The sequence below is a fragment of the Taeniopygia guttata genome, chromosome 14, assembly GCF_048771995.1.
Source record: "Taeniopygia guttata chromosome 14, bTaeGut7.mat, whole genome shotgun sequence".
Classification (NCBI taxonomy): Eukaryota; Metazoa; Chordata; class Aves; order Passeriformes; family Estrildidae; genus Taeniopygia; species Taeniopygia guttata.
The window spans coordinates 6,571,832-6,596,283 of NC_133039.1; the positions used below are offsets into that span (position 1 = coordinate 6,571,832).

The 24,452-nt window shown below is 48.9% G+C and overlaps 1 protein-coding gene across 1 annotated transcript in view; it reads left to right on the forward strand.

The window, feature by feature from the left end:
* Positions 1-24,452, forward strand: part of LMF1 (lipase maturation factor 1) — a 150,113-nt gene that overhangs the window by 34,299 nt on the left and 91,362 nt on the right. The window contains exon 4 of the mRNA XM_032751008.3: positions 14,994-15,142. Coding sequence (XP_032606899.2) covers positions 14,994-15,142 — 149 coding nt within the window. The remainder of the gene's footprint in view (positions 1-14,993; positions 15,143-24,452) is intronic.

Sequence of the window (24,452 nt, forward strand, 5' to 3'; positions counted from 1 at the left end):
ACCCTTCCTCGTGTTTGGCTGTGTTGTGTCAGCCCCAGGATGTAGCTCCAGTGGTGATTTCATCTCTTTTAAAATTTATTTTAAAAGAAAGTCACTGCATGCTGATATTTCCCTCTCCAGGAGCAGGGAGAGCTCAGAGATCTGCAGGGAAAATGCTCCAGAGATGGCTGAGCAGGAGAATTTGGCCAGGACTTTCTGGCACACAGCTTGGACAGTTTAAATAATTTATTAGAATATTTCCCCATCTGTTTGTTATTATTAAATATGAAGGACTGGTGTTGCACAATCTTACCTTTTGGATTTATGGCCAGAAGAAATCAGTGAAGGTTTTTATGGAGTACCTTTTAACTCTGACTCATTTACAAACAGCATTTTGAACCTCTCCTTGGTGTGGCTTTAATGGAAAATGAAATTAAAGCAGCTCCCAGCATATGCTGCTCTTTAAGGGTCAACACTTTCCCTTTGGAAAATTATCCTGTACAGGAATATCTTGAAGTGTTTGATTTCATTTTTGAGTCCTGGGATGATGCCACAGATGCTGAAAACTCCCCTCTCTGCAGATGCATCAGGAAGAGGATCTGGGCTCCTCTTTGGAAATGCAGTTTTCCTTCCTCTGGGATGCTTTGCTGTGCTCTCTTCTCTTTATTTCCACATTTTTGGATACTTAAAAAATAACTTATCTTTAATATCTGTGCTTATGTGGTCACTTAGAGTGGGACACTCTCACTTTATAAAGAGTTGATCTTTTAAGTCCTTTTCTAGCCCAACTGAGAATTTGGAATTAGATTATTTTTAAGGTCCCTTCCAGCCCAAATCATCGTGATTGTATAAAAGAAAAACAGGAATTTTTTTGTGTATAAACCCCAATACCATTTAAAAACGGGCTGGTTAATAATTATTTGAACTAATAACAGATATTTTTGATTTGGATTTGGCTCCCTCTTCTCATTTCAAGCGATTTTTAACCAGAACATTTCTCCCTCCTCTGGCAGCTGGGGCGTCGCTGGGTGCCACACGTGGCCTCAGGTGGTTGATAAATCACCAGGATAAGCAGTGCTGGTGTTCAGCTGCCTTCCCACATGGTTCCAGTTAGGGAATCCCAGCTCCCCATCCAGGATTGAACGTTTGCATCAAAGCCTGGGCAGTGATTCCTGTCCAGAAATTGAATTCATTCCTGGAGCAAGAGGTGCTGCCATCCATTTGAAATTGCAGGATTAAAGCAGTGGCAGGATATTTTCATGTTTTCCCAGCTTTTAGGGTATGGATGATTATTTGTCTGAAAAAATCCCTGAGCTATTTTACAGTTTTACAATTCCAGGTTGGTTTCACGTTGCTGAACATTTAAAAAAAAAAATGCTTTTTTAATGTTTGTTTTTTTGCTGGATCCTTCTGTTCTGGGGCATGTACATGATGATCTGGACGGTCCCTCCCACCCCAAAGCATTGCAGGGTTTTTCAGCCTGATTTAATAAGTGCAGAGTGAGGACTGAAATCATTCATCTGGTTCATTTTAGGCACTGAAGTCATTTGGATTCCTTACAGGGGGAACAAGCTTTGTGGTGCTGGGACATCTGTGAGGAGCTGTTTAATATCACTTGTCACTGCCCTGCCTGATTGTTGTTTTCATGTGGTCGAGTCCAGCGGTTTCCAGCGAAATGTAAAAAGCTGCTGCTTCAAATGAGAAGCAAAAATCCTTCATTCTGCGGCGGGGAATGTGCTCACGAGTGGCCCTGATGTCACCCACGTGGCAGAGCCACCACCCAGGCTGCCAGCAGCACAGGAAAATCTGAGCTTGTGTTAGCACGGAGCTGCTGGGGCCTTCCAGCTGGCAGCAGGACCCAGGGAATGGGAATTTTTGAGGAAAAAAAAAATCTGCTTTTCTGTTCCCCTTCTGTCTTTACCAGCAAAGCTCCCTGGTCTTTGCAGCAGGGCTGGAGGAGGGGATCTCTGGAGCTGCCCTAGGTGGATTTTTGCTGGGTTATCCAACCCTGTGGCTTTCTCCATCCAGGAGCCATGAAAATGAGGCTGGAGGGGCCCTGGCACGGATTCCCAGAGGAGCTGGGGGTGCCCCTGGATCCCTGGCAGTGCCCAGGGCCAGGCTGGATGGGGCTGGTGTAACCTGGGACAGGGGAAGGTGTCCCTGCCCCTGGAAAGGGGGTGGGATGAGCTGATCTTGAAAATCCCTTCTCACCCAAACCATGCCAGGATTCTCTGACTTAGAATTCTCACTGCACTCTGTGTTACTTTATGAAATGATGCTGGACTCATTCTTTGTTTTTGTTTTTTTTTTGGTTTTTTTTGTTGTTTTTTTTCCCCCCTTATTTTTCCTTTATTGGGTTTTTTGTTTGGGTTTTTTTTGGGGTTTTTTTTTTTGGTGTTTTTTTTTTGTGGTTTTTTTTTCTTTTTTTTTCCCCTATTTTTCCTTTATTGGGTTTTTTCTTTGGGTTTTTTTGGGGGGGTTTTTGTTTGTTTGTTTTGGTGGGGGTTCTTTTTGTGTTTTTTTTTTTCTTTTTTTTTTCCCTTATTTTTCCTTTATTGGGTTTTTTCTTTGGGGTTTTTTTGGGTTTTTTTTTTGTTTTGTTTTGGTGGTTTTTTTTTTTTTTTTGTTTGGTTGTTTATTTGTTTGGTTTTTTTTTTTGGATCAGGGAGAGTTTCAGCCTTGGCCCCTAATTCAGGTGTGTGACCATCAGCATTTTTGCCTCTCTGTGTGTGTGTGTGTGCCTGCTCCTCTTTGCACTGTGCAGGGAGAGAACAGCTTCTTAACCCAGCTGACTTTTTGCCATTTGTCCCATAATCACCAAAAAGCTGCTGCTCCCTCCTCCATCTCCTCAGATCTCTTTAAAATCAGCTTTTGAAAGCAGCTTTTTGATTTCCTGAGATCCACATTTGGTCCCCTCCCTCTTTGCTCCCCCTTCCTTTGTTCCTGGCGGTTCCTGGAGGTTCAGGCTGTGGGTGTTGGGGTCACTTTGGTCATTTCTGAGCTCATGGTGTTGCAAAAGGCCTGGGTGGAAGCAGCCCTGAATTGCAGCACATTTCCAGCCCCGAAGCTTCCTTGGAGCTGGTTGAGTTCCATGAGGGATGGGGCTGAATGGAGACTCTTGTTTGCTTTTATTGGGATGGAGGAATGTCCAAAAGGACCTGGCGATACCCATTTTCTTATTTGACTGTAATCCTGAAAAATAGCCTTGAGCGTGGGCAGAGCAAATCCCCTTTCAGAATCAGAAAAATCGTATTTATAGGTACTATAAAAGTACCTATGTCATGGTATCTTGTTTAAATAGGATCTTTAGTTGTTGGTTGGTTGGTTTGGGTTTGTTTTTGTTGTGTCTTTTTTTAAGGTTTTGGGTGTAAAAGATGGTGCAGGAATTCTGGAATCGTTCACATTGGAAAAAACCTCCAAGACTATTTAAAGTCCCCAGCCCAGAGCTCTGAGTGCCACCTCCAGGAATTCCTTGGACACCTCCAGGGATGGGAACTCCAAACCTCCCTGGGCGTTTCCAATGCCTGAAACCCTTTCCATGAAAAAATTCCTTCTGCACTGGTGAATTCCATCAGCGTTCTTTTTAGAATTTAGGAAATTCTCTTAGAATTTAGGAAAAAAAATTATCTTCATGGTTTTCTCTTAGAATTTAGGAAAAAAAATTATCTTCATGGAAAGAGTTGTCAAGGCCAGGGCAGTGATGGAATTTCCATCCCTGGAATTGTTCAAAAACCATGTGGATGTGGCACTTGGGGACACGGTGAGCATGGTGGCTCTGGATTGATCATTGGACTTGATGATTTAAGAGATCTTTTCCAACTTTAAAAATTCCACAATTCTCACACAGACCTTTCAGATCCCACCCTTGGTGTCCCTGCTGTGTCTCTTGGGTGTTGGACAGGGATATCTGCCTTGAGGTTAATCAATACCCAACAGGTTTTACCCTACTCCCTATACAAGCTGTGCTTTAAAAATACCATTCGGGAAAAAAAATAAAAATCAGGGAGGCAGAGATGATATTCCATGAGAGATTCACTTCAAATCCCCAGGGAAAACCATCCCCTGGCCTGGATTTATTCCCTGCAAACACCCAGGCTGAAACTTGTGCTTGCACGAGGCTAAAACTGAATCTGTGCAGGGCAGTGGGGGCCTCACGTGACACAGCAGGAGAAATTTGTTTAATTTGCTTTTTATTTTGAGGCTGGCTCGCTGTCTGCTGGCAAAATCCCTTGCCAGGTGCCTGGATTGGGTTTGATTTGTTTGAGTGGGGAATGGCAGTTTGGGACGGGGAGGAGAGCAGGTGGGATTGGGCTGATGCCTTGAGAGGCTGGACAGGAAGGAATTAAAATGAAAGGAGTAAAAAGGTTAAAGGAATAAAATAGGTATTTATTTATTTACACCCAAGATGGACCCTGGCTCAGGAGTTTGCACACTTTTACAAGTTTTGGTCCATTTCCATGTTGGGTTCATTGTCCAGTTCCAGTCCCACCCTCCCAGGTTGCTCTCCTCCATTCCTGCTGGTTGCACTTTTTGGGGCTGGAGCTGCAGTGGTGTCCTTGGTTCTGGGCTGGAAAAGGATTGTTCTGTGTGCCTGAGCTGGTTCTGGGCTGGAAAAGGATTGTTCTGTGTGCCTGAGCTGGTTCTGGGCTGGAAAAGGATTGTTCTGTGTGCCTGAGCTGGTTCTGGGCTGGAAAAGGATTGTTCTGTGTGCTGAGCTGTGAGGAGAGCTGCTGACACTCCAAATGGAGTTCAGAGCTACAAACCAATGCAGTGCAGAATCTGGAAAATATAAAAGCTCAAACTTAAGGCATCAGGGGGAGCAGCTGCTCAGGGGTTCTGAAGCTGCCAGAAAAGAAGATTTAACAGCAGCAGGCACCTGTTGGGAGCAGCTCAGCTCCTGGGGCACATGGCACGGGGCCTGGCCGGGAGGAACAGATGGGATGAGTGTGGCAGGTTGTGCAAAAAGCTGGGAATGGCTCTGGGATGAGCGTGGCAGGTTGTGCAAAAAGCTGGGAATGGGTCTGGGATGAGTGTGGCAGGCTGTGCAACTGGGATGAGCGTGGCAGGTTGTGCCAGAAGCTGGGAATGGCTCTGGGATGAGTGGGAATGTGCTGCTGTGTCCTCGCCTGGTGCTGAAGCGATGCCTGAGGATTTCAGCTTTTCTATTTCTCGTGTGTCCCCAGCAAATTTGTAGCTGTGATCAGCTGCCAGCTGCTCCTGGTGGTGTCCCCAGCCTCTCCTGCCTGGCTGTTCCCATTTCTCAGCCAGGCCCTTCCAGCCCTTCCCATTTCCCTGTGGGACACGTGGGCCGTGTGTCCCACAAGCTCTGCTTTTCTTCAGCTTGGACACCAGGAGGAATTTCTCCTTGGAAAGGCTGGTCAGGCTTTGGAAGGGGCTGCCCAGGGAGGTTTGGAGTCGCCATCTGTTGTCCTCCTGTTCTTTTGAGAGTTTTAAAGTTTTTTGAAAAGTTTTTAATGCTTTCTGATGTTTACATATTCCTACTGCCGTTCTCACGCACTGTTCATATAAATAATAATTATTTTACATTCTCCTTTGTGAGTGGAGAGAATTGGTGGACTGTTGGTTTGACCAGTGTGGTTGGAGAGATGGCAATTTCACCCTCCAACCCACTGTCACTTTTGGAGTTCTATATGTAGTAGAATCAGAACATAAAGTTGGCTTTTTTTTAGTTCTTTTTCTCTCCTTTTACATCTAACCTGCTTGTGTGAGTTATTTTGTGTTGTGGTGAAACACCCATGCCTGGAAGTGCCCAAGGAATTCCTGGAGGTGGTGCTGGGACAAGGTGGGGACTGGGCACAGCTGGGACTTGGTGATCCTGGGGGGCTTTCCCAACTTTAAAGATCCTGGCATTCCATGATTTCCATCAGTTAAGGCTCAGATTGAAGCATTGCCAAATTCACTGGAATTGTTTCCAATGTTTGTTTCCAAGCTGGAGCTGGATCCCGGTCTCCCACAATTTGGGAAAACACGGCCTGAGTTAGATGGGAAGTGTCTGGTGTCAGTCTTGATGACCTTGGAGGGCTTTTCCAACTGAAGTCGTGCTGGGATCCTGCCCCTTTCTTTGGGGGACCCCAGGAATGCTCTGCCCCATTCCTGGTTCCCCTCACTCCCTGGGATTTGAGGCACAGCTCAGTGGCCATGTGAGGGTTTTCTGGGATGGTCGAGATGTTCAGAATCCTGGAATGGTTTGGGTTGGGAGGGACCTTAAAGCTCATCCAGCCCCAAACCCAACACCTTCCACTCTCCCAGACCTTTCCCGTCTAACTCAGGCCATATTTTCCCAAATTGTGGGAGACCAGGATCCAGCTCCAGCTTGGAAACAAACGTTGGAAACAATTCCAGTGAATTTGGCAATGAATCTGAGCCTTAAGGCAGGAGAGCTCCACCCCTGACAGTCACCCAGGCCACTGCACCTTTCCTGATGGAAATCATGGAATGTCAGGATCTTCAAAGTTGGGAAGGACCTCCAGGACCATCAAGCTGTGCCCAGTTCCCACCTTGTCCCAGCACCACCTCCAGGAATTCCTTGGGCACCTCCAGGCATGGGTGTTCCACCGCAACACAAAATAATTCACACAAGCAGGTTAGATGTAAAAGGAGAGAAAAAGAACTATAAAAAAAGTCAACTTTATGGAGCAGCCACAAATTTTCTGGACAGGAGGATTTCAGGGAATGCTGTTTCCCATCTCCAGGGACATCTCACCCTTCCTGACCCGTGTGGGCACCTTCTCCTCACCTTGAGGCCAAGCTGGAGAGCTCCTGGTTGTTCATAGGAACAGGGCTGAACTTATTTTCCTTCCTTGAAGGCAGAGTAATTAAATCCAGTATGTACAGATCCCTCAAATTGACAGCCGCCCACAGAGCTAAAAACAGGAAATCCATTAACTTCATTATTTAAAAAATAAAATAAAAATCCTCCCAACTGATTCCTCTGTCACTTAAAGTTCTGCATGGAAGGAGGGCTAATTTAACGCTGCATTAACTCCCAGTTATCACCCTCCTGTTACCTAAGTAGTTCCTAATGACTACCCTGGAGAGCACTTGGAAGCTTTTAAAAGTTTTTATGCTAAATTTTTTTTTTTTTTTCCTGGGTAGTTTATACTTTAAGTACAAAAGTTCCTGCTAACGTTCTCCCAAATCTTCCAAGAACAGCCAGAACTTTTCCTGGTGGCTGCAGAAATGTGAAGTATCCCCAGGCTGAGGTGACTTGGAACAAGGAATGGGGAACATTTCATAGTGGTGGTTGAAGGTGGGCTTGGCTGTGGGAAGCTGGGTCAGATCTTGGGTTTGTGGGGTGGAGGGCTGGGGGTACCAGCTCTGCCCAGGACATGGTGCCAAAGGGGATTGTGAGCTTCAGCAAAGAGTTTTGGCTCTCAGACCCCACCTGTGAGAGGTTCCCCCCTTTGTTCTGGAGTCTGCAGTGAGAGGCACCACTGAAGGAGAAGCAATAAATCATGGGCTCTCCTTGTTGTCTCCTCCTCACAGATTTGAGTGGCAATTTCTTCCTTTTTAAATCATTTATCTTTTCTCATTTATCTTTTTTCTGTCTTGGTCCAGCTCCACTCCTCAGAGCAGCACCTCAGAATTTTGGGGGGATTTTTTGCAGGTGACCTCAAAATGAATCATGCTTGTTGCTCTGCAGTGTTTTTAGGTTATAAAGTTGAAACTTCCTGCTTTATATTGTTCAAAAAGAGAGTTTTGCTCTGGAAGTGCCTGGGCTTTGCTTTCCCACTGAGAGGAAAATCTGAATTATTTCAATATTAATCCTCAGACATGTGTTCTGCCTGTTGATGGAGGAGGCTCAGAGCTGCTCCTTGAGGTTATTAACAGGAGTTTGATGTTTGCAGGTTGTGATTATTGGTCTCTCCATTAGGAATCACCACAAATCCTGTCCAGTTAGAGGGAAACTGAGGAAACTCAACATAAACTGGAGCATTTCTTGTCTTTGTGCCTCTGTTTCTATTGATCTTGCAAAGCTGGGGAGTGAAGGGAGGGAGTCTGGGAGGGTTGTTGTCCTTCTGGAAATGGAAAAACGACTGGGAAAACCAACTCATTCCAACAGGTGATGACTGGACCTGTGAGAGCCAAACTCAGCTGGAACTGGGGGTGGTTCTGCTTTGGTTGGGACTGATATTCCACACTGGAGAGAAACGAGGAGTTTGTGGTGAGCTGGCAGCAGCAGGATTTGGGGCATTTCTGGGGTTTTGACTGGCTTGGGGGGGGGTGGGGTGGGGGGTTGTTGTCCAGGCAGCTCTTCTAGGGATGGTTTGGAGCTTTGGTTTCCTTTGAGGAAGTTGTTGAAGGATGGGAGGATCCACAGGGATCATCCAGTCCCACCCTGAGCATCCCTGGGATGGTGTCCAAACTCTCCTGGAGCTCTGGCAGCCTCGGGGCTGTGCCCATTCCCTGGGGAGCCTGGGCAGTGCCCTTTTCCCAGTATCCCACCAAAACCTCCCTGCCCAGCTCCAGCCAGTGGACAGGGAGAGGAGGAGAACACTTTAAAGTCAAGATTTGGTGTTTTAGAATCAACCCTTGCAACGTGAGCTGCAGCACATCCAGCTCTGGGATTGGGGTTTCTGTGGAATTGGTGCCTTGGGAAGGCTGAGCCAGAGCAGAGGCTGGGCAGAGTTAAAAAATAAAGCAGGGATTTATTAAAAGGATCTCCTCAGTGGATCCATCTTGGGCAGCACCAGAGCCCAGCCAGGGCTGCACCCAAGATGAACCAAAATGGTCCCAAAATGGACTCAAGGTCTCCCACTTTGATCAGTTCTGCTCCATTGGCACCTTGGAGTTCATTGTCCAATTCCAGCTTTAGGTTATGAATTCCCATCCTGCTTGTTTTTCTCTCTCCAGCCCACGGTGTTTGTGCTCCTGGGCTGAGATTTGGATCATTTGTCCTTGGTGCCCAGCTGGAGCAGGAATTGTTTTGTCTCCCTGCTCTGTGCACAGAGCTCACCATCCCTAATGTGAAGCCCAGCCCCACACACTAAAGCAGCTCAGAATGTGAAAATATAAAAGCCAAACCTGAGGCATCATAACATGACTCTCAGAATGACAGCCTAAAGCAGCAGAGAATGTGAAAATATAACAGCCAAACCTGAGGCATCCTTTGGCCCCGCTGTGACCTGGCTGTGCTCGAGGCTCCGGGGCCATCCCCGCTCTGGTGCCCGTCCCTGGGCACAGCACAGGGAGCTCTGTCCCAAAAGGCTCCAGGATTCCCAGCTGGTTTGGCTCCCTGGGCTGGCAGCTGGAAGCTGTGGGTGCTGCCAGCCTGGAGAGGCTCAATCCCAAAAAGTGTTGTTTGGGATTAAATCACCCCCAAACCAGGAGTGAGCAGGGATAAACCCCTGGTTCTGCAGCACAGCTCAGATATTTCCAACAGGTGCTTTAAGGCTCGAGCTGAAACCAAAGCAGGCTGGGTTTCAGGGAGGTGGGCTAGGAGCAGGTCTGATTCCAGGGAAAGTCAGCCTGGATGGGATATCTCCCTCCCCTTGGCTGCTGGGCTGTCTGACACACAATATCCATAGGGAGACAGCTGCGCTGGGAGCTGGAAAATCTGGATCTGTTGGAGCAGCATTTGTCTGTGCCGTGCAGACGTGCTCTGGGTGAATTTGATGTGTGGGTGTTTCTGTACAGAGAGAAACAATTGGCTGTTTTCACCTTGTCCCGTGTTTTAGGAAGGGGAATTAATAAGAATTAATTATATGAGCTCTTTCTAGCATAGCCAGGTATGAGGGTTCATTTTGGCCTCATGATATTTTTGAGTCAGAAAAACAGAAAATAAGAAAATTCATTCTTTTTGAAGCTAGTTTTTCTCTTCTGAAGCCTTTCAGCCTTTTCCTCCCTCACTACTTTCTCCCTGCTTGTCCAATAAAATGGTTTGGGATGAGGAGACTGGGGGAAAGGACTGTGCTGCCTCCTCTGCAGCCATGGCCAGGCTGTGCTAACTTGGGGTGTTGAATTATGGTCAATAAAAAAGATGAAATTCAGACATCACTTGACGTCGAGCTACGAATACAAACCCTCCATTGCACAAGGGGCTTGAGCTTTTGGAAGAGGCAAAACACTTGAAAACCCTAAAAGGAATAGGGGAAAGCGTATTTAGGTTTGGGGTTTGCTTCTTCCCTTCCCTCCTCCCTTCCAGCACATCCTCCTGCTCCTCCTCCTCCCCTGCCCCAGCGGAGACCTCTGGAAAATCCCAAATCCTGGATTTTGCCGCGCCAAGTTCCGAGCGCGTCCCGAACCCTCGGAGCGCGTGTGGGGTGGGCGCAGCCGCCGCTGGCGGTTGATTTTATTCCCTTTTTTTTTAATTTTTTCCCCCCCAAAAAAACCCAGCCCGTGGCTCCCTCTCCGGCTGCGCCAGAGATAACAATGGGGGGCTTTGTGCTGCCCTGCAGCTGCTGAAATTTGACGAGATCCAAGTGAGGAAAACAGGAGCAGGTGGGTCAACAACGTGACCCTTTCGTTCCCAGCAGTATCAGTGAGCCCCGGCAATAAGGATGTGTTGGTTGGGGCTTGGAGGATGGGAATTGTCTCTTGGAGAGAGCCCTGACGGGGATTGCTGCTGTTTATGGGATGGGTCTCACCCCCAAAACTCCAGGATTGGGGAATGTTACTGGAGGTTGTTGCTCCCTTCATTCCCAAATTGTTCATTGGTTTTGGGATGCTCCATGTGGATGCTCCCGAAGCTCCCAGTGGCCAATATCTGCCTTCCCATCCCCCAGCCCCAAAGTGGGGCTGTCCCAGATGTGGCTGCTCCATCACTGGGAATGTCCAAGGCCAGGTTGGACAGGGCTTGGAGCAGCCTGGGACAGTGGAGGATGGCACTGGATGGGCTTTAAGATCCCTTCCAACCCAAACCATTCCGTGATTCTTTCCCAGTTTCTTCTCTGAGTGCCCCCAGGTCATGGAGATGTCTCCCTCCTGTCTGCGTTTTTTGCTGCCCTAAAAAATGTCAAGGGTGGGAATTGCTGCGCTTGGAGGAGGGTTTGGGATGTGCTTCCCAGGGTGTTTGGTGCACGTGGAGGATGGGGCAGTGTTCACCTCCTGGCACTGCCACAGCAGCAAACGCGTCTCACTGTAGAGTTCTGGAATGGCGCCGGTTGGGAGGGACCTTAAATCATCACTTTCCTCACCTTCATCACCTTCCTCACCTTCATCACCTTCCTCACCTTCCTCACCGCTCCTGTGGGATAGCAGCAAGAAGAGGGTGAAAACTGGGAGAGAAATCCTGGAGTTACTGAGCTGGGAGGGCAGTGAGGAACCCTGGAGAAATCCTCCTGAACTGGGAGAGTCAGTGAGGAATCCTGGAGAAATCCTGGAAGTCGTGAGCTGGGAGGGTCCGTGAGGAACCAGCTGCTCCTCAGGGCTCTCCTGCCAGGTGGGGGGACCTGGCTGACCCCTCCAGGTGTCACGGTGTGTCTGGGCTCTGTGACCCCCTGAGCGGTGTTCAGAGGTGACAACGCTCCAACCTCAGCAGGGACGTGGCTCCAGCCTCGGAGCTGTCTCGGAATCTGAGGGATTTGGAGTCTGAGGCTTTTAGGGCAGATGTGAACAACTGTGTGTGAGTCACGGGGAGGAACGGGAGGTTCTGCTGATGGATTTGGTAATCTTGGGCCTGGCATCATCTTACAACCCAGTGAGGCTGAGCTGGAGCCCAGCTCCCCCCTCGGCTGCTGAGCTGTGGATTCACTTGTGGTGTTCAACGTGTTCACCTCCTCAAATCGTCCTGATGGAGCTGGAATTTCTATAGAAACCACGGCACGGAGCATCTGCGATAATCCCACCACCCCCAGCTTCCAGTGGCCATGGAGCAGCATCCAGCAGCCCTTTGTTTGCACGAGATGAAGCCTGAAAGAGGAGTGGGCTTGGGGGTCTTGAGGTCTTCTCCAAGCTTAACGTTTTTCTAGGAATGACAGATCATGGTCAGGATGAATCCATGCTGGATGGAGAAGGGTGAGGCCAGGAGAGGTCCAGGATGAGGATGGATGATGGATGGATGGAGGGATGGATGGATGGATGGATGGATGGATGGATGGATGGATGGATGGATGGATGGATGGATGATGGATGGATGGATGGATGGATGGATGGATGGATGGATGGATGGATGGATGGATGGATGGAGCAAGTGGGTGATGGATCCCAGGAAACTGATCCCACAAGGGCAGCTGTGGAGACTCCATCAGGAAGGGAATTGTGAATATATGGAGACTCAGGAAGGGGGTTGTGGATCTGTCAGAGCCTCTCCCAGCTTACCTGCCCCTAAGCCTGGTTTTAGCAGGACCCTGAGGCAGGAGCACAGCCCCATTGCCCTCACCAGGGAGCAGCCAGAGCCGGGCAGGATTTAACCCCAAGCTGGCGAGTTTTGGGGCCCAGACTCCTGTCCCAGCCTGTGAGCAGAGCTTGTCTTTGGCTGCACTTGCAGTTAAACCCAGCTTGGGCCTGGCTTAGCTGCAGAGCAGCCGGGGCTGTGTCCCTGCAGCTGGCAGCGCTGTTTACTCCGTGCTGCTCCCGGCGCGGCTGTGCCAGCTGGTGCCAGGATTCCAGCCCGTCCCTTTGGGATAAAAGCACAGGTGCAGGGCTGAACTCGTGCTCTAGGCCATGCCAGGAAGGCTTGGCTTGGCTTGGTGCTGGGAGCATCCTCCTGGATGTGCGGGAATTGTCCTGCAGGACCGTCCTGTGCCCCTTCCTGGCAGCTGGGGTTGGAAATGCAGCAGGGAAATGTCGGAATCTGAGATATTGATGATCCTGAGATTGTAGAAAGTCTCTGTCTGTCAGCCCCACTGCCAAAGCAGAAGCCATAATTGGTCTGTGCTGGTTTCAAGGCTGTTTATTCTGTTTATCTCTAACATGTTCTGCTGCCCTGCCGCAGCTCTGTCCTGCAGGGCAGCGTGTGGGGCTCTGCCCTCAGTGGGATGGTACAAACATTAAATACCAGAAACTACCTGTGCTGGATTTACAATAACGTGCCAATATCTGTCACCTACGTTGGACAGTGTGTCCCCAGCCTGAACCAACAGAAAAATGCCAACACCACAGTGACACATGGAGGGCATGAAGAAGGAGAAAAAGGACAAGACACACCCAATTTCCTCCATCTTGTCCCCTTTGGACCCCTCATCTAGAATCCTAAAATTTTACTTTTGCACCCGTGCCACACTTAATTATTACTTCTATCAAACACTCAGAGCTGGTAATTCATCCTGTAAGATTGAAAACTCTTTTCCATGGACAGAGATCCCAGCCAGTGTCTCTGGGGGCTCTGTCCAGGGGGGTTCCTGACCCCTGCCAGGGTCCCAGGGCAGCCAGAGGGAAGCCCTGGGTTCCCACAGGGAAAGCTGCTGGTGTGCCCTGCTGGGCGAGGGCAGCGCTGCTCTCCAGGGAAATGCAGGAGTTTGGATCCCACCCCGACACCCATCCCCATTACCATATGAAAACAGGGATAACAGTGGGATTCTTGTGCCTGGCAGGAATGAGGGAGATCTACGACCCTTTTGGTGCCAGTCAGCCCCGGAGCTGGGTTCAGGCACAATTAACCTTTCACTTTTGGGATGAGCCGGTGCTTTCCTGCTGCAGCTGCTTTTGGGACAATATTCCTTATTTCTCCTTCCAGAAACATTAATTTGTGCATCTGGGGGAGCTGTGCTGGGAACCACAGGCTGTGTGGGGGGAGGAGGGAGAGTTCTGAACGCCTTTGATGTGTAATAATCGGGAGTTATAAAAATTCCGTTTTGATTTAAGGGTTTTTTCGCACATTAAGATTAAAAGAAAAGGAGGTTTCACGAGTGTTATTGAAAATATTTTCAAGCAAATTCAAAGTGGTTTTTCCTGTGTGACAACATCAAATCAGGGGCTGGAAAAGTCTTGGGGTGGGGAGATCGGGGGGCTCAGGCTGAAGCTGGAAGGGATGGATGGGTTTGGAATGGGTTTTCCTGCTTCTTTGGGATGGGTGAAGGGAATTGTTATGGATCAAACTGGTGAAGTGCCTGGAGAAACCTTGGGAATGGACTGGAGCCATGGACACTGCCTGGTTTAATTGACACAGCTGAGAATATCTGTGCTTTAACAGCTCCACCAAGGAATTTTCAGGAATTCTCCTCACCAATGTGCAATTGTGTACAATTCTATCACACAGAAATATTTGAGAATCAGAATAATTGGAGGTGGGACAAAGCTGCAGCAATTCAGTTTTGGCAGGGGGGATAAATTGGTGCTTCCAGACGTGGTGAGGGTTGGACTTCACCTGTCAAAACAGAGCTGTGTGTTCTGCCTCTCTTGGAATAATCATTCCAATATTTACAGGCTGGGACGGAGGAGAAAATGCAAAATACAGATTTGCATGGATCAGGTGGAGTCTGTCTGCTCCAGAGGATCCAGGGAATGGTTCATGGTGGGATCCCAAGGCTCTGCTTTGAGCTCAGTCCAGGGTAATTTGGTTAAATCCAGGGATGTGTAAAATCCAGTAGTCTGATGACAATTCTGGTCCCATTTTGATTTTTTTTTTTTGTGATTAAAATTACGAGCTTCTCATTGCACTGAATGTTGATGATAAGTCCTAGTGGGATCTTAATCGCTGTTTTTTGAAGCTGAAACTGGCCCATTTTGGCAAAAATCCAGCCCAGTCCATGGCACTGGATCCATCCATGACTGCAGGAATCAGTGGCACTGCTTGGTTGTCCTGTGCCACTTCCCAGGGCACCTTAATCTCATTTTATCTGCTTCATAGAAAATATTAATTTTTATAAAACCCCCCGTTTAATGCAGCTTGTGCTTGGAGAAGAACAACACAACCCCAAAGCTTCAAACCCCTGAATCCCCCCTGTGTGGGATGTGTTTTAGGGCAGCTGGTGCCTGATTTCCCCCAAATTAACCTTAAAAAGCATTCAAGGTGGTTTACTTTTTTTAATCCTTCCATTTAAATTTAATTCCAGGATAACTTCCAGCACTCTCACTGTAACTATTTCCTTCTTCACTTCTCGTTGGCGCTGCAGGATGGGAATCACAGCTCCTGGAGACAGGATTCCTGGGAATATTCCTGTGCCCCCTCTGGACCCTGTCCCGCCTGCCCCAGGGCTCTCCTCCTTCCAGAATTGTCATCTGGAGCTTCCGCTGGCTGATTTTCAGGATCATGCTGGGAGCGGTGAGTGGGAATTTGTCAGAATCTGTGATACTGATGATCCCAAAATTGCAGAAAGTCTCTGTCTGTCAGCCCCATTGCCAAAGCAGAAGCCATAATTGGTCTGTGCTGTTTCAAGGTTGTTTATTCTGTTTATCTCTAACATGTTCTGCTGCCCTGCCGCAGCTCTGTCCTGCAGGGCAGCGTGTGGGGCTCTGCCCTCAGTGGGATGGTACAAACATTAAATACCACAAACTACCTGTGCTGGATTTACAATAACGTGCCAATATCTGTCACCTACGTTGGACAGTGTGTCCCCAGCCTGAACCAACAGAAAAATGCCAACACTACTGCTCTTTTATATGGTACATTACGTGTTAAATGTTTATATTTTTTCCCCAGTGCCTATTACCTATATTAAATGGTGCTTTTCTACTCTAAACCAATCTGTGAGTGCCAACATCACCAAGAACATGGAGGTAAGGAAGAAGAAAGAGAAGAAACAGGACTGGCCTACATTCATCCATCTTAAAACTTCTGACCCCCATGTACAAAGTAAAACCCCCCTGTACAGGTGTTAAAACCCCCTTGTACAATACTAAAAAATTCTTCCCTCTACTTTGTAACTACTTTTACTATAATATCTAAACTTCTGTGACTCTTTGTTCCACCTTCAAAGTTGGTAAATCATTCCATGGTTTGAACCCAAAATCACAGCTGTTTCCAGCTGCCTGCCAGGGCCTCAACTGCCTCCGACCAGGGCCTGGAACCTCCAAAAATGTCTGAGGGACATTTTGAGTTCCGACATCCTGGGTGGGAAGGAGAAGGATCCTCCTGGAAGCCAGGTGTGCCTGCTCCTGGTGCTCCCAGTGCATCTTTGGTTTCCTCCTGAGCTGGCCAGAGTTCAGCAGGTGCTGCAGGAATTTTCCAGGCTGGGATTGGCAGTGCTGGTGTTTCCTGCAGGAAGTTTGCCTTTCTCCCGGGATTCTTTGGGCTGCTGGGGGGGTGAAGCTTTCCTTGGGAAATCCTCCAAGCAAGCAGCATTCCCTGGGGGCAGCAGGGCTTTCCTCACCTTGTGCTGGCTGCTAGGGGAGCGTTTTGGGAGTGTTCCTTGGGTGGGTGAGGTGGTGTCTCCTCTCCAGGCTCCCATCCCAGCGCTCTCCTGTTTTCCATGGTCACTCCCTGAACCACGGGGCTGATTTCCCTTGTCAGCCCCTTTTCCCTCCACTCAGCATCTCATATTTGGGATCTTCCTCCACGTGGAGCTCCGACAAGCTGGGACTTGGCACTGAGCAGAGCTGGTCTGGTTTGGAGGAGAATGTTGGAGGAAAGGTTGGAACGGGAAGATCTTTGAGGTCTCTTCCAGCACAAACCATTTCACAATTAGGGCATTTTGCTGTTTCCAGGCTAAACCTCCTCCCAAAAAAAATCACATCCAGACCTTGCTGTGCTGTGCACAGGAGCTGGCTGGGCTTGTTTAGGGAGAAGTGGGATAATCCCAGCTGTGGTGGGAGGCGAGGAGCTCAGGCAGGCGCTGCTGCCGGGGTTTGATTGGCAGCGAGTGCTGGGCTGAGCTCAAATATTGCTGCCTTTTTAAAAGGCATAATTACGTGATTCAATCTATATGTTTGATGTTCCTAATCACCCATTAGAGCAGGATGTAAAGAGGGGTGCTTCCCAGGAATGTGCCACAGAATAGGGGCTCTTTGTGTGAGCCAGCAGCGAGTGATGCAAACACACATTTGCAGGGCTGCCTTCCCTCAGAAGAGCTCGGTGGTTTGATGGCTTCATCATTTTGTTTGTGACTCTCTGTCACTCGGATTTCCTGAGGCTTGGAAGATGCAAAGTCTGGGTTTGTGATGCCATCAGAGCCACGAGGTGGGAGGCAGAGAGGTGTGTGCTGAGATTGCTGCCACTCTCAGGTAAAGGGATGAGAGGTCACAGCCTCAACTTGCACCAGGAGGGCCAGATTAAATATTAGAATAATTTCTATTTTATCTAAAGGAATGGTCAGCATTGGAATGAGCTGCCCAGGGAGGTAGTGAAGTCACCATGGAAATGTTTGAGACATTGGATGTGGCACTTGGGGATGTGGGTGGTCCTGGAGGTCTCTTCCAGTCTGGATAATTCTGTGATTTTTTGTTATCCAAACCGCAGGGACTTCCCAAGAGGAGCAGCCCCACTGCCAGCAGGGTTGGTGGCATGAGGTGTTTTGTCACCTGCAGCTTCCTGGGGTCTCTGCTGTGCTCTCCAAGCCTCTCTCCAGCAAACACAAATTCTTCATCCAGCAGCCAGAGCTGCTTTTCCAGCTGCTCCATTCCCCCGGTGCTGGATGGGTTTGGGTGGTGTCAGCCCCTTCTCCCAGCCCCTTGCTGCAGGCTGGGGGTCCTGAGGGAGCCCTTTTGCCAAAGTGCAGAGTTTCATAACCCCTGACTCCCAAAAAAAGGGATTGGTTGGAGCTGTGCTGCCCTGGACCATCATCTCGCTGAATCTCGTGGATTCCCACTGGTGCCAGCTCTGCCTGGAGCTTTTTGGGCAGCTTCTGATTGAATCCCCATCCTGTGCTTCCAAGGTGAGGCTTTCCCTCCCAGGTGGAACAGTTTCTGCTTCATTTTTGGGTTGTTTTGGGGTTTTTTTGGGCAGCAGCCTTGCTCAGGAGCTCTCCATCAAAAATAGAACTTGTGGCTAAAACCCCATTCAGGAAATATTAGTCCTGGGTTTTTCCTGCAAGGCCTGACAACTTCATGGAGTCCATACATTCTGGGGAATTCCCTGCTGCAGGTGGGAGCCCAAATTCCTGCCCAGGGCTGGATTGGAGCTGATGAATTTCCAACAGCATCCTGAGGAAAGCCTGGAGCAGCTCCTCGTGCCCTGAAAGTCTTCAGGGATTGTTCAAGTAAACCATAAAAGAGAGTTTCTGTTTCTTCATCAGTGCAGGGGCTGAGGGGCGCTGTGGGAGCTCAGAAATGTGAGAATTTGGTTGTCATCAACACCTGCCTGCAACTGCAGCAGCACCGAGCACACCTGGAAGCTGCAGGAGCACAGGGAAGGGATGGGAACACGGGAATGGGATCTCAGGAGGTTTGGGAAGAGCCCTGGAGCAGCAGGTTCATCCTCCAGCCCTGCAGTGGGTGAGGGGCAGTGCTGGGGGGCTTCTCCTGATGTCTCTGGGCTGTTCTGGCTGCAGGAGCAGCATTTCCTGGCTGACCCTGGGGTGGGAGCTCGGGCTGCATCCTGGGTGTTTGGTCTGTGTCCATCAGCACTTCCCTGGATCTCTCAGCCCTGCTGGGATGTGTCCATTATCCAAAGCACTCCTGGCTCACTTGTGCCCACTTGATGATGTTCTGCACAAGGAATATCACCCTGCAATGGTTTGGCTTGGAAAGGATCTTAAAACTCATCCAGTTCCAACCCTTCCACTGTCACAGGTGATCCAACCTGGCCTTGGACCCTCCCAGGGCTGGGGCAGCCACAGGAATAGGGTTAATTATCTAATTATCCCTGCTGGGGATGCACGGAGGAGATGGGGGAGCTTTGAGCACCAGGGGTGCACCAGCAGGCTGGAAAAGTGGGAATAAAGAGGGGATGAAGGTGGAGCTGAGCCTTGCAGAGCATCCCAGCCATATGGAACGAGTTACCAGGGAAGGTGGCTGGAGCAGCGAGGGTGAGTCTGAGACATCTTGATTAGTTTCTGCAGGAAAGGATTGAAGAGCGGAGTGAAAAACCAGGGAAACGGGATTTAAAGCACATTACCACTTTAATTTAGAAGTGCCCAAAGCAAGGAAATTCAGATTTAAAGCTGCCAATCTCTGCCTGGCCGCTGCAGGTGTTGGGGCTGGGAGGACTCTGGGGTCTGTGTCCAGACGGGTCCTGGGGCCACGAGGCCAATCCCAAACTTTGGGTTTGTCCCAGGAACGAGATCCTTTAATAGCTGTGTTCTGATAATTTTATTATTTATAACAGAAATGTATTTTTCTGTAACAACCTGACTTTGTGCAGTGCCCTCGACACCTTCTCTGTGTGATGCCCTTTGAAGCATTGCAGGATTTGGATGGGTCCCTCAGGAAGGGATTTCTTCCCCTTTTATTCTCCCAGTTTGGAGAGCCCTTCCCAGGAGCTGCTCCCTCTGCTCCTCCTCACATCATACTCGAGGTGCTGAGGAGGAATTCAGGGGAAGTTTAGGGGAATTTAAGGAATTTTTGAGAAACCCAAGTGCATCTTTTCCACTTGGTTTTTGTAACTTGGCTGTGCCTCCCCTTGCTTTGCTTCCTGTAAACAAAATTTCTATTTTTTTTTTCCCACTTCCCAGATTTCCCTTTCTGTCAGAATGGTCTCCCCCTTCCCAAATCCAGGCTCAGCCCCCTGAGCTGTTCAGGAATCTTCCTCGGAAGTGGCTGCAGAACAGAGGAGTTGGGAGCAGCTTTTGGCAGGCAGAGGCTTAGAAAATAATTTCGATCCTTTGCTGTTTCTAATCTACACATGAGATATTTTCCCCCTTTGCAGGAGGATAAAAGATCATTTAAAGTGACAGTTTTGGGGAAAAAATAGTACAGAAAGAATTATAATAATTATTTTCCCCTTAAATTATCACAGTTTTTTCCTGTGGATTTGTCCCTCTTTCTCCGAGATGTCTGTTCACACAAAAAAAAAAAAAAAGGATCAATTCCTTCCAGATAATTTATACATCACTTGATATTTAATATGTTTTTAACCAGATAATTTATACATCACTTGATATTTAATATGTTTTTAAACAGTTCTGAATTTTCTTTGCTGTTAAAAAATATTTCTTTTAACCCACTGCAGCAAATCCTTTCAGAACCTCGAGGTTCGTGCAAAAACTCTTGGTGTTCCTTGTTTTGTTTTCGCTTGGAGGCTGTTAAAAGTGTCAGGACGTGGGTGGCATTTGAAAGGTTACTGGAAAGGGTGGGGCTGTGATTAGCTAAGAAGGGAGATGAACTTTATGGCAAAAAAACTAAGGAAGACTTTGAAGCAAACAGAAATCTGGGTGCCTGCAGGAAAATGGAAGCAAATAAAAGTTGGGATGGGGGCGATGCCGAGGTGCAGAAGGGGGAGCAGCAGCAGAACCCAGCGGATGTAGATGTCAGCTGGGTGACAGGCGTGCCCTCATCCTGGGCATTACGGCCCTGAAATGGAGAATAATTATTCTAATTTGTTTTATTGCATTAGCGTGGGTAGGAGGGAAGAAAGGGAGCTTTCTTCGCTGCCTTCCTCATTATTCCTCGGCGAGCACGGCGGGGCCAGCTCCCGGCTCCCGCGCCGGCCCTTCATGGGAATTTTTGGAAAATGATGTCTGCAATGTTCTGACCTTTGCCGTCCCAGCTGCAGCCTCCTCCTCTCTGCAGGGATCCCACACTTGACTCCTTAGCAACCTCCTTTGTGCCTCTGATCTCTCTCCATCGCTCTGGTTGTGGCCCTTGGCAGCGGCACTTGTTGTTCCTGGTGGCTGGAAGAGGCAGGAGCCGCCCGTGCCAAGGGTTCTGCAGGATCCCTTCCACCCCCTGCTCCTGCAGAGCCCCCCAGATGCTGCTGGGGGCTTCTCGGAGGGGCTTTTTGGGGGAACAGAGGCAGGGGAACAGCAGCGAGTTCAAGGGAAGTAAAGGCGACCTCGGGGAGTTCTCCTACGGGGTTTGCGCCCGTGAGGGGCTCTGTGGTCGTGGTGGCTCTGGGTTGGCTTTGTGCAGGTTCACCGGAGCTCCTGAGGGTTCACCAGAACTACTGAGGGTCTGCCTGAGCTCCTGGAGGTTTCACCAGAGCTTCTGGAGGTTCACCTGGGCTCCTGGAGTTTCTTGGGAGCTTCTGGACATTCACCGAAGCTCCCAGGGGTTCAATGGGAGCTCCTGGAGGTTCACCACAACTCCTGGGGGCTTTCACTGGAGCTCCTGAGTGTTCACCACAACTCCTGGAGGTTCCCCTGGAGCTCCTGGGGGTTCACCACAACTCCTGAGGGTTTCACCAGAGCTCCTGGGGGTTCCACTGGAGCCCTTGGAGGTTCACCTGGGCTCCTGGAGGTTTCACCTGAGCTCCTGGGGGTTGTAAATGCAGGTGAGCCCAGTGGGAAGAAATGATGATGTCCGACTCAATTCAGAAGGCTGAATTATTTCTTTATTATACATTAATATACTATATAAAAGGAGGATACTGAAACTACACACTACTTTCTCTAAAACAACTTGTGACCCTCTCTCAAGAGTCCAGCCCCAGGTGGGTTTGGGTTGGCCATCAGGCTCAAACAATCTTCACCAGAATCCAACAGACCTTAAAGCCCATCCTGCCATGGGCAGGGACACCTCCCACCATCCCAGATTGCTCCAAGCCCCATCCAGCCTGGCCTCAAACCCTTCCAGGCATGGAGCATCCTGTTACTCCTGTGGAAGGAGCAGCAGGAATCTGAATTCAGGTGGGAACAGCTCTGGTTCTCAGCTGTGGCTTGCTGCTGTCACAGCTGTACCTGTGTCACTGTGCCACCTGCTCCCTGTGGGACATCCCCTGCAGAACAGAAATCCTGGGATCCTGCTCATCCTTCACACACCTTGATCCATCAGCAGGGAGGGAGATGGGGAAGGTCTGGGGTCCTGGGGCTCTGAGGGAGTTTTGCACCCCCAGCTTCTGGGAATCCAGGGCTTTCCTCTGGCTGCCCTGGCAGGTCTGGGACCCTGGCAGGGGTCAGGAACCCCCCTGGACAGAGCCCCCAGAGACACTGGCTGTGATCTCTGTCCATGGAAAAGAGTTTTCAATCTTACAGGATGAATTACCAGCTCTGAGTGTTTGATATGAGTAATAATTAAGTGTGGCATGGGTGCAAAAGTAAAATTTTAGGATTCTAGATGAGGGGTCCAAGGGGACAAGATGGAGGAAATTGGGTGTGCCTTGTCCTTTTTCTCCTTCTTCATGCCCTCCATGTTTCACTGTGGTGTTGGCATTTTTCTGTTGGTTCAGGCTGGGGACACACTGTCCAACGTAGGTGACAGATATTGGCACGTTATTGTAAATCCAGCACAGGGAGTTTGTGGTATTTAATGTTTGTACCATCCCACTGAGGGCAGAGCCCCACACGCTGCCCTGCAGGACAGAGCTGCGGCAGGGCAGCAGAACATGTTAGAGATAAACAGAATAAACAACCTTGAAACCAGCACAGACCAATTATGGCTTCTGCTTTGGCAGCGGGGCTGACAGACAGAGACTTTCTACAATTTTGGGATCATCAATACCTCAGATTCTGACACAGCTGAAGTTGGTCTCGTTGGATTCCTCGGATTTAGGTTCTCCAGGAGCCTCTTCCAGCCCTGCACTATAATCCTGAAATGGTTTTATTTTTAGAATTCACCTTGGGAAGCTCCTTTTCCCACAAACCAGGGTCTAAATTTATCTCAGAATACCCTGGTGAGGGTTTGGCTTTCACAGAGATGGTGAAACCACTTTTCCTGTGGGTAGCAGAGGTGGGAAGTGCACCGAGCTGGGATTTTCCCTGGGAGCTTTCCTTATTTATAGCAGGAGCAAAATGAAAATCTAGAATTTAGTTGGGAATTTTGGGTGGGTTTTTGCCCATCTTTTGTACAGCAAAGATACAGGAAGGTCTTTAAATTGACTCTAAATTTGTAACGTGGGTGCCCCATTCCCCACCCTTCCCTCTGGAGCCGGGATCAATAGGGAATTTTGCAGACATAGCTTGAGTCACCAAGCTTTTGCTCAGCTTCCCGTGCTATTGGCCTGTCTGTACCATTTTTTTCAGAATTAATTTTGGGCTGAAAAAGTCTCAAAGAAGTGCTTTGTTCCTCCTTGACACTCACTCCAGGGAAAAAAAAAAAGAAAAAAAAAAAAAGAGGAGAAAAAGGGAAAAAAAAAGCCGTGGAAAATCTGACATCTGCATTGTAGAGAAAAATCAATAGATAGGGAGGAATATAATTATCCCCCACTCCTGAAGGAATTTTTCAGATATTTTTTGGAACAGTGACTCATATGGGCTTAGGGCTTGAGTGACATTTTAATTATTCTGGCTTTTTTTCCCTTTGAATCACCCGAGTAGCGCAGCCTGGAAGGGGCACAGTCGGGCACAGCCACCACGGGAAGATGAAAGGGCAGGATTTGGTCTTCCCTCCCTCCAGGTGGGGGCTGGATCCCCCCTGGATCCCCCTGGATTCTGTTTGCTGCCATTCTGTAAATATGGGAACGCTTCCTCTGCTTTGGGATTGTTTTATTCCATATTCCAGAGCAGGGCTGGTGTGTGGAGACAGTGTGGGGGCAAAGTGCTTAAACCCAGGAATTTTATTATCCACCTTTAAAGTAAATCTAAAAAAAAAAAAAAAAATCCCAAATGTCATTTTGTGAGGAATGCTGCTGGATTTAATTCCCCTTTATTAATGAGAGGAGCTGGAGTTTGGGGTTTTCCAGGTCCCAGCAGGTGCTGCATCCCCATCCTGCCCCAAGCTCGTGCCCTGGAGGGAGCAAACCTGGCAGGGCAGGAAGGAATTGAGCCCATATTTCATTCTGGAGCTTAATTCAATCCAGGGGCAACATTTTCTGCTCCTCCTGCTGTAAATTCCTGTGACAAAGACCTCGAGGTGCCCCTTCCCAAGGCAGGAGCTCTCATTATCCCGAGGAACCGGAGTGCCACCGGTGCCCGACCCCGTGTCCCTGCAGCAGCAGCCAGCGGTGGGAATTTAATAATCCTGGATTCAGAGAGGGGCCACGGAGGTGAAAGGGCCTCTGCTGGTTCACTCAGCCACCTGGTTGCTTGCCTTGAGCTCAGATTTAATTTGTATTCCTGAAAAGTTCCCGATTTCCGGCAGTCCCCGGGATGTGCCGTGCCTGCTGCTCGGAGATCTCTGCCAGCCCCAGCAGTTCCAGGGTTCTGGGATTCTCCTTCTCCTTTCCTGCCTCTTCTCAGCAGAGCTGAAGCCTCAGAACACAGAGATGTTTTTGGTCCAAATCCTTGGGAAAACTGGAAAACTCAGGTGCCAGTGTGGGAGTGAAGTGGCCTCGAAGACAGCTCAGGGTAAAGCTGACTTGAAACCCCTTAATGATGAGAGTGGGAGTTCTTTTATGCTGCAAAACATCTTTGATATGAAGACTTCCCTGTTTGAAAGCTTCCTAGTAAACAAAAAGGGATGAACTGCCCGAGGGAGTGATTGCAGGGAAAATCGGGATTTTCAGAGCGCCGCTTTTCCCCATCCTTGTTTTAATTGCAGTTTTAATTATCCCTGCTGGATAACAGAGCTTGATAACAGCCCGGGAAAAGGAGGAGGGAAGGTCATCAAGATAACTGTCCTGTTTTAATATTCCAGCATTCCTGCACAGAGCTTCCTCCTGTGTC